General features: G+C 41.1%; 1 protein-coding gene across 5 annotated transcripts in view; it reads left to right on the top strand.

The window, feature by feature from the left end:
• Positions 1-17,453, top strand: part of vps9d1 (VPS9 domain containing 1) — a 98,444-nt gene that overhangs the window by 40,488 nt on the left and 40,503 nt on the right. For 2 of the 5 annotated variants that reach the window (XM_078544539.1, XM_078544540.1), the window contains exons 12-13: positions 428-633; positions 4,406-4,490. The exons of 1 other annotated variant lie outside the window; for it this stretch is intronic. In XM_078544539.1, the coding sequence (XP_078400665.1) occupies positions 428-633; positions 4,406-4,490 (291 nt within the window). The remainder of the gene's footprint in view (positions 1-427; positions 634-4,405; positions 4,491-17,453) is intronic. 2 more of the 5 variants (XR_013576960.1, XM_078544541.1) reach the window with 1 other exon arrangement.

A 17,453-nucleotide genomic window follows, 5' to 3' on the forward strand; every position in this document is an offset into this window, starting at 1 on the left:
GTGGTGTCTGGGACATTATATGTAAGCTATGATTCCGCAATGATGATTATGTCAGGCTGTTGCTTGACTTGGGTGAGACAGCTCTCCCAATTTTGGCACTAGCCCTCAGATGTTCGTCAGGAGGACTTTGCAGGGTATGCAGGGCTGAGTTTGTCGTTGTCGTTTCCGGTGCCTAGGTCGATGCTGGGTGGTGACTTCCGTGCAGGGATCCTGGCAAACAAAAAAATTGCACAAAGTGAATTGAAAACTCGACAGCATGCAGGAAAACCTGGACTTCTGGATTTCCTGTTAACATCCAGGGCATTGTGTAAGAATGAGGGTAGATTCCAAATGCATTGGCTTCCTTCCTAGAATAATATGAAACGAAGGAGTTTCAGCATTCACAATGTAGTGAGATGTGCATAATGTTCACTCTGTTTTCTTGTAGAAAAGTGAATGTACAGAGGGAAGTAGCTCTCGAAAAGAGCATGAAATTATACAAGACCGCTGGCCCAGCAGATATTGGTGTTGCAGCTAAGCTTTTCCCCAAGGAATCTGTTTCTTCAAGTGATTCCTATCCTTATGAAGTGGCAGTGCAAGAGTTAAGGTTAATAACCAAAGAATATTGTCCACAAAAAAAGCTTGAATGTATTGGTAAGCATTTAATATACATAATTACTGAAATTCATGGAATCTACTCTTACTGGATAGCTAGCTTCCAGGTAGTTAAATTAGATTGATCATGTGTTCTATCTATAATAGCAAAAATTTCGTTTTGATCCTTTGAAAACACAAATTACCTGTTTATAAAATGTCAGCTAAAAATAAAATATTGCAGATGCTGGAAATCTCAAATAAAAGTACAGAGCACTGGAAACACTCAGCAGATAAGGCAGTATCTGTGGAGAAAATCAGTTAACATTTCATCCTTCATAAGAACGTGAAGACCTTACAGACGAGTAAGGTGAAAAGAAGGGGAATGGAGAAAAGCACATGGACAGACGGGAAAAGAAATATAATAACCTGCAGAGTGCTTAAGTGGAAAACAGGAGATGGTTAAACCACACTAGTGAAATAATTAATGAGATGTGATGAGAGAAATTAGATATAAAAGACATTTACAGTATGTGGTGTACAAATCAATAAAGAGGTGAGGAATAGACAATTGAAAGGGAAGCATGAAAAACAAGCTCTAGCGGCCTGGTGTTAATTGTATACCAATATAATTCAAGTGAAGGGCATTAATTAGGGCATTCACTTGTGCTCATATCTCAGATCAGGCTGAAACTGCAGTTGTTGGGTTGGACATGCACAATATGTAATATGTGTCTCTGTAAATAAAAACTTGTTAAGGCATAAAGACTATGCTACAGTTCTACCCTTCACCGCCTGGCTAGGGCTGGTTCCTCTTTCAGCTTTTCCCATGTTCCATGGGGTCACCACAGTGCTGTATGATCACCTTCGTATCAAAAATCATTTTTGGATCTGGCGGGCCGTTTTACAGCCGGATGCCCTTCCTGCCACTAAACCTTCTCCACTTATCTGGGCTGTGGTCCGGCACCGATACACACTGGCCTGTCTGCACCAGGTTCTTTCGTAGGCAACAAGTCCTGGAGTGGGACCTGAACCCAGTCGGAGGTACTGAGTCACTCCAGCTCCCCGTTCAGCACCTGGCTATCTGAATTCTAATTCCCGGGAGCCTGGTAGAAGGAGAAGAATAAATGGACACCAAAGATGTACACAAATTTGAAAGCGTGGTGTTCCATTGTGGGGAAGAGGGGGTAGAATGATGACCCCACTCAGAGCATGAACCCGCATCCACCTCTCACTGTCTAACTTGTTTGTTCTCTCCACCGATGCTGCTTGACCTGCTGGGTGTTCTCAGCATTTCTGTTTTACTTTTAAAATTGTAAACTATTATAAATCTGATAAAACTTACGTAAGTCCCTGACTGCTTGTTCTTTTGGCCTTGGATGTAACATTTTTTTTTTAACATGATTTTGTCACCAATGTGAATCCAATGTGGTGAAAATTAATTTTCCATCTACAAAATGGCAGTTGAGGGTCATGACAATCCAATGACTTTTTTTTTCCCTTTCCCCCAGCAACAATTCTAGCAGCACTACCTCACTACTGTCACAGTTGTTCCATGAAGATGAAGCCTTGTCCTAAATACTATTATAACCAAATACATCGTCCACTTTTTTTTTAAAACACCAGACACTAACAGACAGAAAAAAACAACCTTGCCACAAGGCATAATATTGATTTTCAAATTTCACTTTTTGTTCATCGCCTGAGGGGTAAATTAAAGGCATAGATGGTAGCTTGTTTCTCTTTATGTCTTTGATTGGGACCAAGGTAAACTATCCCTCATCCTTCTTGACCTGTCTGCAGCCTTCAACATGGTTGACCACACCATCCTCCTCCAATGCCTCTCCACCATCATCCAGCTGGGTAGGACTGCTGTCAGCTGATTCCATTCTTATCTATCCAGTTGTAGCCAGAGAATCACCTGCAAAGATTTCTCTTCCTGGTCTTGCACCATTAACTTGGGTGTCCCCATAGAATCTATCCCCCTCCTATTTCTCATCTAAATGCCACCCTTTGGCAACACATCAGTTTCCACATGTATATTGATGATACCCTATTCCGACCTCATTACCACCTCTCTCAATCATTCACTTTCTCTAAGTTGTCAGGCTGCTTGTCTGACATCCAGTACTCGCTGAGTAGAAATTTACTCCCAACTATATATTGGGAAGACAAAAGAAAAGTAATTGGGCTGAATTTTCCTGCGGGATTCAGGCTGGAAAGCTGGCTCCAAGCCTGCACTTGCCAACAGAGGGACTGGCTTGTTGATTTTACTGCAGGCAGCCTCCTAATTGGCCACCTGTAGGCCTGCTGTCCAGTTAAGGTTGGCAGGTGGGCTTCTGGTGTTGCTGGCTCACTGGCAGCCCTGAAGCCTTAGCAGCCCATTGGGAGAGATTGGAGCTGCTGAACTAGGTCGAAGATCTCGGGGTGGCCTCAACATGGAGGCACCTTTGGACAGCTGTGTCAAATTTAAAATTTAGGTGACCTGAGGCAGCAGGCCCTGTGGGCTAGAGGGAAAATTTCTCCAGGGAGATTACCGGGGATTCAAATGCTGCCTTTTGTGCCTCCAGCTCCAATGGCGCCCTCGGCTACTGCAGGATGGCTGCCTCCATGAAGCTGGTGGTCTTCCTGGTGGGGAGACTGTTCCGCTGTTGGCCAAACCCATGACCACTACCATCTAGAAGAACAAGGACATCAGATAGATGGGAACACCGCCACCTGGAAGTTCCCCTCCAAGTCACTCATCATCATGACTTGGAAATATATCACCGTTCCTTCACTGTCGCTGAGTCAAAATCCTGGAACTCCCTCCTTAACAGCACTGTGGATGTATCTACACCACATGGATTGCAGCGGTTTAAGAAGGCAGCTCAGCACCCCTTTCTCAAGGGCAACTCAGGAGGGGCAATAAATGCTTACCCAGCCTGCGAAGCCCACATCCTGTGAATGAATTTTAAAAAACCAATGGCCCCTTAAAATGGCCCATAATTGGGGTTTTAATTATGCAAATTTGCTGCCCGCCTCTGTGGAGCAAGCAGCCAATCTGCCTCGCTCATGCCCGCACTGGGAAACTTCCCTGAAGGTAGGACAGCAACCCTGAGATGAGCTGATTACATCCACATCATCACTAAGACTGTTCGTTTCCGCCTCTAACATTGCCTGACTCTACCCCTGCCTCAACTCATCTGCTACTGAAACACTCACCTATGCCTTTGTTACATATAGACTTGACTATGCCACTGGACACCTTGATGCCCTCCCATCTTCTCTGCCCTCTGTAAACTTGACATCATCCAAAATTTTGCTGCCTGTATCCTAACTGGCACCATCTCCCATTCACCCATCATTCCTGTGCTCGCAGATCTATATTGGCTCCAATTAAGCTATGCCTCGATTTTTAAAATTCTTATCCTTGTTTTCAAATCTCAATCTCCTCCAGACTCATATGCCTCAATTTCTGTTCTCCACTTTTGCCTCTTGAAAAAGCCCCAATTTAATCACTCTTATCATTGATAGAAGTGTCTTCAGCTATGAAAGCCCGAAGTTCTGGAATTCCCTCCCTGAATCTCTCCACCTCTCTGTTCCAACTTCAAAAGGTGTTCTTTAAAACCTGCCTCCAATCTTCTGTTTATCTTCCCCAATATTTGCTTACATGGCTTGGTGTCAAGTTTTGTTTGATAAAACTGCTGTGAAGCCACTTGGGACATTTTGCTATTTTAGCACTATATAAATGCTTGTTGTTGTTGCCATTGGTATCTCTCCCTTCTAGTACAAAATTTATGTATGATTTAAATGTAACAGCTTATAATGCTATTGTATCGTATTGCTGCAGTAAGAACACTGCGCCTTATCTGTGAGTGTGCTGAACATTACTGCAATTCTAAGGAGGCTGGCACCCTGCATGTTGCTTCTGCGATGTAAGTATTGTGTTTTCAGTTTCGTGGACTTTTATAAAGCAGCACATTGCTTAGTAATCTACCAATAGTTTCTTTTTAGCTAATCTTCCAAACATAATTTACCTGCTAGCTTTTGCACAATTTCCTGTTGATTAATTTGACCTGTGTTGTAGATTTTATTTTGATGAAGGTTTACTCAGCCAACTCTAGCTCTGCTCCGACTCTCATTTTTTTGTACTTCAGTTTCCTCAGTTCACAAACCTGTAAAGGTCCCTGGACTCCCCTGTACAATAGCTATTGCTTCTGCCTTTCCTCCTCACCTCTTTCCTCACCATTCCAGTGATTGTAACTGGCCTAAATACCACTAATGTTGATCAGAACTTATATCAAACCAACCTTTTTGATGCTCGCCAACTTCCACCACCAAATTCTCTGGAAGCTTCTAAATTTCCTTTGCAAACTTTTTAAACGATCCCTGCCTCACTAAGCACTTAACACTCCAATCTCTCTTCATTCTGCCCACCCGCAACAACAACTCCCTAACATTTCATGCCTCCTCACCTTTTCAGTGTAACATCCCACCTTACCCCTTCAACTGTTAGAAATGGAATTTCATGCTTCTATTGCGATCACCACAGGAACTGCTGCCTTTATATGTATTATGGTATGATAAATGCATAGAAATTACACATATACCACATTCGATAGTTTATATACAACTTAGAAAAAAAATCCTCAATTGTTTTTAAATACTGTACCATTATCTATAATACTACAAATTTTTGACATGCATTTCTGTCAGTGTTTTCTATTGTAAATATAGACATAGGAATTTATAATGAACATATTAAAAATTATGACAGATGTATGCTTTTAAATCCTAATTATCCTCTACCCTGTGTCCTTGCTTCGTCTGAAGATTAAAGTTGGTCTTTTGTAATGCCCATGGGGGAGATTGGTATTAAAAATATTTAAAAAGTTTGTGCCTTTCTGCAGCTATTTCAATTAGAAATACCTCTGTCCACTTTTATAATGAAAACCATCAATGTAAGCTGTTGCGCTGTAATTACACCCTCTGACCGATGGTGGTGCTGCAATAAAATAGGGTACACTGTTTAATAGTTGAAAGAGTTAACCTTCATTCTGCCATTAGTTCAACTGGCGAGATAAATGAAGCTATGCTGTCAAACTGAGAATTGTATTCAGCAGTATTCTCAGCAATTCTGTATGGAGGGAGGTTTTGTTTCTTTTCTTAACTTATTCCTCTGCTGCATGTTCCTTCTTATTTGTGTTATTATGTAAACTTTTATAGCACTGAGACAGATGATTCTGCTCAACAGGTCTATACTGTTGTTTATGCTCCACACAAGCCTCCTCCCACTTTAGTTCATCATACCCTATCAGCATATCTTTCTATTCCTGTTCCTTTAGGTGAAAAGTACATTTGGTACCTCATTCAGATTGTGACAATTGTTAATCTTAAAGTAAAAGTAGATATACTACCAAAAGGTTTTAACAAATCCATTATTAACCACTGAAGTGATAGTCTTGCTTTTGGTTTCTGAATTTATTTCCTTTTTACAGTGCAAAGATTTGTGCAAAGAATCAGACTTGTAATAGGTGCTGTATAGCAATCTGTCAGTTAAGCATTGAATGGTTTTGTAGTGATATTGACCCTAGGGTTAGAGTAGCCAAAAAGAGACAGTAGTGACCCAACTGCAGAGCAGTTAAAAAACACCTCTCTGCTGCAGCAGGGCCCCATGAAACAATGCAAGGAGTTGGAATTATCCATTACACTGCATTACGATCACCAGTTGCCCTCCATATGTGAAGTTGAGAATTTATAGAAAACCATATGGAATCATACACTATTTTTGGATTTTTATTTAAGCAGCTGTAACTATGTCCTGCTGAGTCCCAACAGTGTGATTGCTAAACTGTAATTATTTACCTTTGCAATAAAACATACTTAGCTAAAATTTCTCTCTGAAAATTAGTAAGGAGCACTTCTCACTTTGCTACCTATAATGTGCCAATATGCTCATTATTATTTACGTAATAACTATGTTGTGTCTTGCTTGGTGTAGGGTAGAATAACACAGCCTCTTTCAACATGTAGCATACACACAAAATTCCCCCATTAGAAGTTTTGCCAGAACTCTTAGTGATAATATGTCTGTAAGACTAAGTTTTCTTTTAAATAGATTACTCACAAATTTAGCACTCTTTGTGTAAGTGGAATGCTAACCATTTCAGATAATTTCTGGGGTTAGGGCATATATTCCTTTCAGGTCATGTGGAGTTCTAAATGTAAACTAACGTTTTTATTCCAAATCTGATACATTTTAATAAATAAAATGCTGGAATACTAATGTATTTAGAATTCATTTCTTTCTTACTATCTTTCATCCTTCTCCCCTTTTTGTTGTTGCTTGATTACTTTTCCTGAAGGGATTTGTATAAAGCTGGGCTACAGTTCCCCAGCTACTGGCCACCCTCCTGTGTCTTGCCATGTTTAAACTATGACGATGACTGATGTCAGATCTTTCAGCTATAAGAGGTGTGACAGCAGAACTCTCTCCCTGCCTGGTATCAGCGCATGGCCCATTTCCAACGGGTTGCTGGATAGCAAGCTAAATCAGCAATCCTGGGAGTTTTTTTTCACTCTCCTCTCAAGCATGGACATTGAGGCCAACTGTAATACCCTAGCTGAGTTCATTACACTGTTAATAAGATGGTATCATGATATATGGTGGAGGCAGGGGAGGCAATGGCATAGTGGTTTTGTTGCTGGACTAGTAATCCAGAGACCCAGGGTAATGCTCCGGGGGACCTGGGTTCGAATTCCGCCACAGCAGATGGTGGAATTTGAATTCAATAAAAATCTGGAATTAAAAGTCTAATGATGACCATGATCATTGTTGTAAAAAACCCATCTGGTTCATTAATGTGCTTTAGAGAAGGAAACCTGCCATCCTTACCTGATCTGGCCTACATGTGACTCCAGACGAAGGCAACATAGTCATCCTCACGGAATCATATCTGACAGATAATGTTCCAGACACCACTATCACCATCCCTGGGTATGTCCTGCCCCAGACCCAGCAGAGGTGGCGGCACAATGGTAGACAGTCGGGAGGGAATTGCCCTGGGAGTCCTCAACATCAGCTCTCGACCCCATGAAGTCTCATGGCATCAGGTCAAACATGGGCGAGGAAGCTACAGTGTACTGCACTCCCACAGCTGAAGAATCAGTGCTCCTCCATGTTGTAGGTACACTCACAGTGCTGTTAGGAAGGGAGTTCTGGGATTTTGACCCAGCGACAGTGAAGGAACGGTGATATATTTCCAAGTCAGGATGGTGAGTGACTTGGAAGGGAGCTTGCAGGTGGTGGTGTTCCCATCTATCTGCTGCCCTTGTCCTTCTAGATGGTAGTGGCTGTGGGTTTGCAAGGTGCTGTCTCAGGAGCCTTGATAAATACCTGCAATGCACCGTGTAGATGGTACACACTGCTGCTGCTGATACTGTCACGGACAGATGCATCTGCAGCAGGCAGGTTGGTGAGGAGGAGGCCAAGTATGTTTTTCCCTCTTGGAGGAAGCACTGTGGGTTGCATGGATGCAGAATGTACTCTGGGTGGAGGACTTCCATGTCCATCACCAAGAGTGGCTCTGTAGCACCACTACTGAGCGAGCTGGCCAAGCCCTAAATGACAAAGCTGCTAGACTGCGTCTGCAGCAGGTGGTGAAGGAACCAACAAGAGGGAAAAACTTGACCTCATCCACACCAACCTGCCTGCCGCAGATCCATCTGTCCATGACAGTATCGGTAGGAGTGACAGTCATTGCAGAGACGAAGCCTCACCTTCACATTGAGGATAACTTCCGTAGTGTTGTGTGGCACTACAACCGTGCTAAATGGGATAAACTTCAAACAGACCTAGCAACTCAAGACTGGGCATCCATGAAGTGCTGTGGGCCATTAGCAGCAGCAGAATTGTACTCAAACACAATCTGTAACCTCATGGCCCAGCATATCCCCCACTCCACCATTACCATCAAGCCAAGGGATCAACTCTGGTTCAATGAAGAGTGCAGGAGGGCAGCCAGGAGCAGCACCAGGCATACCTAAAAATGAGGTGTGAACCTGGTGAAGCTATAACGCAGGACTACTTGCATGCCAAACAGCATAAGCTGCAAGTGATAGACAGAGCTAAGCGACCCCACAACCAACGGATCAGATCTAAGCTCTGCAGTCCTGCCACATCCAGTCATGAATGGTGGTGGACAATTAAACAACTCACTGGAGGAGGAGGCTCCACAGATATCCCCATTCTCAATGATGGAGGAGCCCAGCACATCAGTGCAAAAGAAAAGGCTGAAGCATTTTCTACAATCTTCAGCCAGAAGTGCCAAGTGGATGATCCATCTCAGCCCTCTCCGGAGGTCCCCAGCATCACAGACAACAGTCTTCAGCCAATTCGATTCACTCTACATGATATCAAGAAACGGCTGAAGGCACTGGATACCGCAAAGGCTATAGGCCCTGTCAATATTCCGGCGATAGTACGGAAAGCTTGTGCTCCAGAACTTGCTGCACCCCTAGCCAAGCTGTTCCAGTACAGCTACAACACTGGCATCTACCCAGCTATGTGGAAAATTGCCCAGGTATGTCCTGTACAAAAAAAGCAGGACAAACCCAACCCGGCAATTATCGCCCCCATCAGTCTACTCTCCATCATCAGTAAAATAATGGAAGGGGTCATCAATAGTGCTATCAAGTGGAATCATATCAGCCAGAGGTCAATTTTGATTGTGTTTACCAGCTCCAAACAGATTGTGTGACCCAGATGGTTGAATAAACAGCTGAATAGATTATTGGAAAGTTACTTCTTTTAAAGCAAAACAACCTGGATAAATTAGAATTGGTTATTATGGAAGGCAGTAAAATTAAAGCAAGAGAATTAGAGTAGAGGAAATGAAGGGAATACTAAGTGAGAAATGAAATGCACATTAAGTTGTGTTTTTTCGAATGATATTATTTACAGTAATAAAACTCATCTTCTGGAGCTCTATTTCTACCTGTTGCAATGTCTGTGAGCTGAAAATATTGTTGAAAACAAATGATCAACCAAAGCCTAGAATTTTCCTAAAACTTAAGTTCAGTAGTTCATAAATATATTTAAAAATTAAACTCATAGGGGGAATAAAATAAAAGGTACACCTCTAGAGTGGGTTTAGGAGCAGGGGGACCTGGGTGGATATGTACATAAATCATTGAAGGTGGCAGGATAGTTTGAGAGAGCAGTTAATAAACAATACAGAGTCCTGGGCATTATTAATAGGAGCACAAAGTGCAAGAGCAAGCAGTTATGTTGAATTTGTATAAGTCACTAGTTCGGGCTCTACTAGAGTATTGCGTCCAGTTCTGGGTGCCGCATTTTAGGAAGGTGTGAAGGCCTTGGAGAGGGTGCAGAAAAGATTCACAGGAATGGTTGCTGGGATGAGGAACTTCAGTTATGAAGATAAATTGGAGAAGTCAGAACTGTTCCTTGGAGAAAAGACGGCTGAGAGGAAATTTGACAGAGGTATTCAAAATCGTGAGGGGTCTGGACAGAGTAGATAGGAAGAAACTGTTTCCACTCGTGAAAGGATCAAGAACGAGAGGGCACAGATTTAATGTAATAAGTAAAAGAAGCACAAGCGATATGAAGATAAACTTTTTTACACAGTGAGTGATTAGGGTTTGCAATGCACTGCCTGAAAGTGTGGCGGAGGCAGGTTCAGTTGAAGCATTCAGCAGAGAATTAGACTGAAAAGGAAGAATGTGTAGGGTTATAGGAAGAAGGTGGGGGAATGGTACTAGATGAATTGCTCATTTGGAGAGCTGGTGCAGACACGATGGGCCAAATGGCCTCCTTCTGTGCCATAACAATTCTGTGATCCTGTGAATGCATTTTTGGTGAGTCAGTGGTATCTGTTTTTTTCTTAAAAGTTACCATAATTGAAAAACAGCAGCTGATGAATTTTTAATATAGTGCACTTAATTGTTTTTCAGTTCTTGCTAATGCTTCTAGAAAACATTCAAGCATTAGTGTGCAGTTCGGCTTCTTTAAACTGAATATGTTGTAAAAGACTTGTGCTCGAGAGTAAATGCATTAAGTTTCTGGTTTTTAAAGGTGTGGTATTAAGTTGAACTAAAGGGCCTCAGCTTGAAGTATCTGATCTCTAATTCAACACCAGTTATTGCATCAGGTAAAATCATGGTCGTTTAGACAAATATTTAGATTACACAATGCAAACCACAAATTACATAAGAAATATTGGCATGGAGGCTTGCACTCCAGGCAGAATGTTAATGCCAGTCTTAGAGTTTTTTGTGGACTCCCCAAGATTGTTCTGTGCTTACTGCAATGTCATACTAAACCCATTTAGAGACAAGTAGAACTGATTGCATTTGAGAATGTTAAGGGAGATTTAAGAACTTATTTTAAAATTATGATGATTTTTGCATAGAGGGTTATTATAACATGGAATGCTTTACCACATGTGACTCTTGAAGTAGATACTTATAACATTATATAAAATTGAATTGGATAAATATTTTAACAGGAAAAATATTAAATATAAGAGCAGGAAAATTGTAACAATGAATAAATCCAGTCAAAGAGTTAGCACAGGTATAATATCCATGCATGCTGTATTTTCTGGAATTTCCATATTCACTGCAGGTTGTCAGTTATAAGTGGATAAATTAATCTCTGGCAGGCTAAAAATTCATTGCTGGATCGATTGTTAACATTTTTGTTTGAGTAACTTTACTGATGCGGAGACACAAATGGAAGGAATCCTTATCTTCACAACCTGGCCAGTAACCGGTGGAGCACAACATAATCTTGTGGAATTTAGGTGGTTATTATTCCATTGAAATCAACAGTTCTGACAACGGGCAAGTGATCCACTCCACCAGATTGCTGTACAGATAATACCCCTAAGCCCCCAGATATACGTTGTTGGCTGGCAATTTTTGAGTGAAATGCATTAGCAAGACCTACGTTTTACCATGATGGCACACCTAGCTGCCTCCTTCATTCTGTACGTGGCGCTTACCTGCACACCATCCCCAGTGGTTAACTCTTAGTATGGGAGTGCCCATTTTCTCAGGACATTAACTTTGTAAAGTTTTCAAGAGAATCAGCCAACTACTTTTAGCTCATGTCAAAAGCTGGCTATGCACCAGAGTGGAATTATTTTCCACCTGTGACAAAACACACAGGATTGCAAGATTGACTTCTTGGAAGGGTTCTCGTATAACTTGCCTTTAAAGCACTTCTGATTCCTGAATTATACTTTTGCTTTTGTGTAGAACATCATTTCACCGAAACAGAAGCAGCAGTATTACTGCAGCTTAATCTGAAGATGTTAAATCTTTCACAGCTTTAAATTCTAAAATGCTGTTTCAGCAAATATCACAAGATATTCACAGGAGACTCCAGTTGTAAAGACAATTCATCCTCACTCCTTATCTTGCTTTGAAACTCTCAAAACTCTCAACTGTTTTTCTACTGTATTGGTTGGTCTTCTGAAACATAACTCTTTGTTACATCTTCTCTGGCTGCTGCTCGGACATGTGGTTTAGGCTTCAGCCTATTAGAAGGCAGCTGCTTCAGCCAATAGTAAAATTGTAGGAAATGTGCTGATCTTTCTTGAACACACTGGGGAGGGGAGAGGTAGGGGGAAAGAAAAAGGAAAATGTTGAGGACACAGTGAGACATGAGAGTGGATGAGTGGACTTACTCTTGTACTAGTTCTCAAACTGAGATCCACGGAGACTTTACAGGGCATTAGTAACACAGGGTTGGCCTTACCTGTGGACAACTTTGTGGTCAAGAATAGGCAAGTGAGAAGCAGCCAGAGGCGTGTTCTGATCCTCTCTATGCTCCTGCTCTTCGACTGATTCTCTAACATTCTCTCCATTCTTTCTGCCACTAGTGCTCTGCTGTACTCCAGTTATTCCCTTCTTTTACCTGGCTCGCCACCTCCTCACCCAGCAACGTGTAGCTGCTGGTGACCTTAGCCAGCCTCTTGCTCCTCAGGGCGACCTGCTCGGCCTCCTGTTGGCAACTCCTGCTTCGCGAGGCCAGATTTGAGGTTGGGCCCAATGGCTGCCTGCACTTGTTGGAATGGCTCCAGAGCTGGCGCTTGGCACGGTTTATTTTGCAGCTCTGACAGCAGGCTTTGGCCCTATGCTGGCCAGTAGGAGCAGGCCTCCAGCCCACTACACTGGCTGTAGTATACGAGTTGCTGCCCAGCTCTGAAGGAAACAAGTGTTCCAGCCCCCTATAAACTGAAACCTTCCCAATGGCTGATGGAAATTGCTAAACACCAAAACACTCCAGCAGATGTCATCCCAATCACTGTCATCACAACCTTGAACTAAGCTACATAGCAACGTGGTAATAACAGGTAGGATTTTTTTAATAGTTCTTTCTAAAGATTTGTATATTTATTATGTTTATTGTAATACAGTATTAGAAAAACAAAATATTGCAGATGGTGGAAATCGGAAATAAAAACAGAATGATGGAAATACTCTCAGGTCTGGCAGCATCTATGGAGAAATAAACAGAGTTAACATTACAGGCCGATGATCTCTCATCAGATGAAATATCAGAGATCTGAAATGTTAACACAGTTCTCTCCATGGATGCTGCCAAATCTGCTGAGTATTTCCAGCATTTTATGTTCCTACGGTTTTGGGAAAGAGCTCTGACTTACAAAATAAATAATCCTCTAATGAGGTTTATAAACCAACTTTCCTCTATATTGATGTTTTAAAAAGTTAGCTACTCATGATTTACATACCAAGTCTCTTGATTTCCTAGACTTATGAGATGTTCAGGTTGTCATGACTGGGATTGTCACGTATGCTAGAGCTTACTCGGACCGGATACATTTTGAGAAGCTCCTTTCTGAGATCTATAATGGTTCTCCTTGGTTTTTAAGAAATTGTATACTGTGACAGTTCTATACCTTACACTGAGTTTTCTATTAGGGAGTGAGACCTGCTCTGACCTTTTCCACTAGTAATTTGAAGTGAAATGTATTTTGCTCTTGGCCATTCAGAAAACTGTGACTAGATACAGAAAGGAAATATAAGAAGCTAGTAATTGACAGAAACCAGCAAGTAGAAAGAAATTTGGATTCTGTTAACCTATTAATATCCTATTAAAAGTTCCTGAAAGTATTTATATCGAGCTATGTGGTACTGTATATGTGGCAAGGGATAGGTGAGGATATGTACATTCTCTAAGCATGTAACTGTCAACAAACTAGTAACTTTGTGTACAATAGAAGTCTTTATTATTATTAATAAAGTAATTTTAAGGTGTGCTTTAGGTTCCATCAGTCTCAATTACACAGCTATCATTTCTTTCAACAGGCCATCATTTTCTTAACATGTTTTCATTGTTTGGGCCACACAGGAAAACCAAAAAATTGCAGGAAAATATGTCCATGGGGCAAATCCAGTAGTGAACCAAGTAGCACTGTGCTCCATTTTTTGACATGTAATCTGTATATTAATTATCCTCACATCGGCTTTGTTGCAAGTTAGAGGCATAATGAAGACATACAAACATACGAATTAGGAGCAGGAGTAGGCCATTCAGCCCCCTCGAGCCTGCTACACCATTCAATAAGATCATGGCTGATCTGTTTATGACCTCAACTCCACATTGCGCCCATCCACAATAACCTTTGACTCCCTTGTGACTCAAGAGTCTATCTACCTTAAAATTATTTATTCCCTGCTTCCAACATTCTCCGGGTAAGAGAGTTCCAAAGATTCACGACCCTCCGTGAGAAAAAATTTCTTCTTATCTTCGTCTTAAATGGGAGACCCCTTATTTTTAAACTGTGTCCCCTAGTTCTAGTTTTTCCCACAAGGGAAAACATCCTTTCAACATCCACACTGTCAAATCCCCTCAGGACCTTACACGTTTCAGTAAGATTAGTTGTCTAAACTCCAATGGATACAGGCCCAGCCTGTCCAACCTTTTTTCATAAGATAACCTTCCCATCCCAGGTATCAGTCGAATGAACCTTCTCTGAATTTCTTCGAACGTATTTATATCCTTCCTTAAATAAGGAGGCCAAAACTGCATGCAGTACTCTAGATACGGTCTCACCAATACTCTATACATCTGGAGCAAAACATTCCATTCCCCTTGCAATAAACAACAACATTCCATTTGCCTTTCTACTCACTTGCTGTACCTGCATACTAACTTTTCCTGATTCATGTATCAAGACACCCAGACCCCTCTGTACCTCAAGAGTTCTGCAGCCTTTCTCCATTTAAAAAATATGCTGCTCTTCTAATCTTCCTGCCTAAGTGGGCAAGTTCACATTTTCCCACGTTATACTCCATCTTCCAAATTTTTGCCCACTCACTTAACCTAACCGTGACCCTTTGCAGACTCCTTATGTCCTCTTCACAGCTTACATTCCAACTTTTCTTTGTGTCATCAGCCAATTAAGCGACCATACATTCGGACCCTTCATACGCGTTATGATATAAATTGTAAATAGTTGAGCACTCAGCACTGATCCCTATGGCACTCCAGTCCCAGCTTCCTGTTAGATAACCAATCCTCTATCCTTGCTAATATGTCACCCCTTACACCATGAACTCTTTTTTTGCATAGAAACCTTTTATGTGACACTAAGTATAGCACATCCACATGTTCCCCTTTATCCACATTTCTTGTTACTTCCTCAAAGAATCCCAATGAATTAGTCAAACATGATTTCCCTTTCACAAAACCATGTTGGCTCTGCTTGATTGTATTGAGGTTTTCTAAGTACTCCGCTATGACCTCCTTAAGAGATTCCAGCAATTTCCCTATGACAGATTTTAAGCTAACTGGCCTGTGATTTCCTGCTTTCTGCCTCCTTCCTTTCTTGAATAGAAGAGTGACATTTGCTATTTTCCAACCTGATGGGACCTATCCAGAATCAAGGGAATTTTGGAAAATTAAAGCCAATGCATCTACTACCTCTGCAGCCACTTCTTTTGCGACCCTAGGGTGAAGTCCATCAGGACCTGAGGATTTGCCAGCTTTTAGTTCTAATAATTTTCTCAGTACACCTTTGGTGATTGTAATTGTTTTAAGTCCCTCCCTCCCTTTCACCTCCTGATTCACAGTTTTTTCTGTGATGTTATTTGTATTCTCTCCATTGAAGACCTGAAAAATATCTGTTCAGTTCATCCGCCATTTCCTTATTTTCCGTTATTAATTCCCCATTCTCACTCGCTACAGTACCAATGCTCATTTTACTTGCTCTTTTCCTTTTTAAATACTTGTAAAAATTCTTACTTATCTGTTTTCATATTTCTAGCTAGCTTTCTCTCCTACTCTAATTTTCCCTCCTTATTAATCTTTAGGTCATTCTTTGCTGTTCTTTATATTCAGTCCAATCTTCTGATCTGCCACTTATCTTTGTGGAATTATACGCCTTTTCTTTCCATTTGATACTATCTTTAACTTCTTTAGCTAGCCACAGATGGTATGTCCTTCCCTTAGTCTTTCTTTCTCACTAGAATGTATCTTTTCAGACAATTCTGAAATATCTCCTTAAATGCCTGCCACTGCATCTCCACTGCTATCCCTTAACCTAATTTTCAAGTTCATTTTAGCCAGCTCTGACTTCATGCCCTCACAATTCTCCTTATTTAAGTTTAAAACGCTAGTCTTAAATCCACTCCTCTCTCCCTCAAACTGTATGTGAAATTCAATCATATTATGATCACTGCTACCTAGGGGCGCCTTCACTATGAGGACATCAATTAATCCTGTCTCATTGCACATTACCAGATCTAGTATAGCCAACCCTTTAATCCCACCCCTCGAATGATCAACCAGTTCATACCATTAATATTTCTGTGATGCCAGTATTGAACTAATTTCAGGTGTGAGTGTTTTAGTAACCAAAACTGGCATCCCCAACACAATTTCAGGAAAATTTCAGTATAGAGATTTGTGATCAAGAATGAGACAAATTGCTAGCTTATTCAAATAAATGGACCTGTGTTTATTTTCAGAATGTGTTATGTTAAAATAGATTATATTTTAAAATCAAAATGTGGGACTGTTAAACAAAACATCCCCATCTACCAAGTCAAGCTGCTGTTTCTGATCATTGCCATTGTTACTTAAAAAAATTGCAATTCCGTTTAAAAGACAACGCAGACAGGTGGTTTGTTCATTTTCAAGGGACTTAAAACCTGTCCCTATGAAAGGCCAATGGAGCACAGATTGACCAGGCTAGCTAAGGACATCAGGCTTCCTTCCCTAACAGGCATTAGTGAACCATTTGGGTTTTTACGACAGTTGGATCAATTCATGGTTACTTTTCTACTTGTGCCAATTATTTACTTCCATATTTCTTAAAAATCCAACTCAATTTCACAAGAGTGGCATATTGGTATTTGAACTCTCATTCTCTGGGATTAGTCTAGGTCTCTGGATTACAAGTCCAGTAACATAACCAGTACGGAAGACAAAGGCTTGGACTTTGTAGCTGTAATGATGGTGAAGCTGCCTGCATGTAAAAATGACAGTAATTTCTGGTGCCTGTACATGAAGAGTTAAATGTGGAAATGCAGAAGTTACCTGTCAGTGATTCTTCCCTGTTGAAACCTCCAATGATGAAGTTACCACTGAGATCAACATAATAGCATAAACTGGTGATAATTGCCCAATTGTTAAGAATTAAGACCACTGGAACATTTTATGCCTTGCCAGGGGAGACGCAAGGAGCTAGTTTGCCATTTGTGAATATTTAATGAAGGCAGGATTCAACTGGAAAGGGATTTTATGTAGAAGAAATTTAAACCACATGGCTGGGAGATCCAAGTATGCATTTTTTTCACATTTATATGATTTCAAAATTTTTTTCCCGTATTGGAATCACCTGTTA

Source organism: Cetorhinus maximus, chromosome 6 (genome assembly GCF_964194155.1).
Source record: "Cetorhinus maximus chromosome 6, sCetMax3.hap1.1, whole genome shotgun sequence".
Taxonomy (NCBI): Eukaryota; Metazoa; Chordata; class Chondrichthyes; order Lamniformes; family Cetorhinidae; genus Cetorhinus; species Cetorhinus maximus.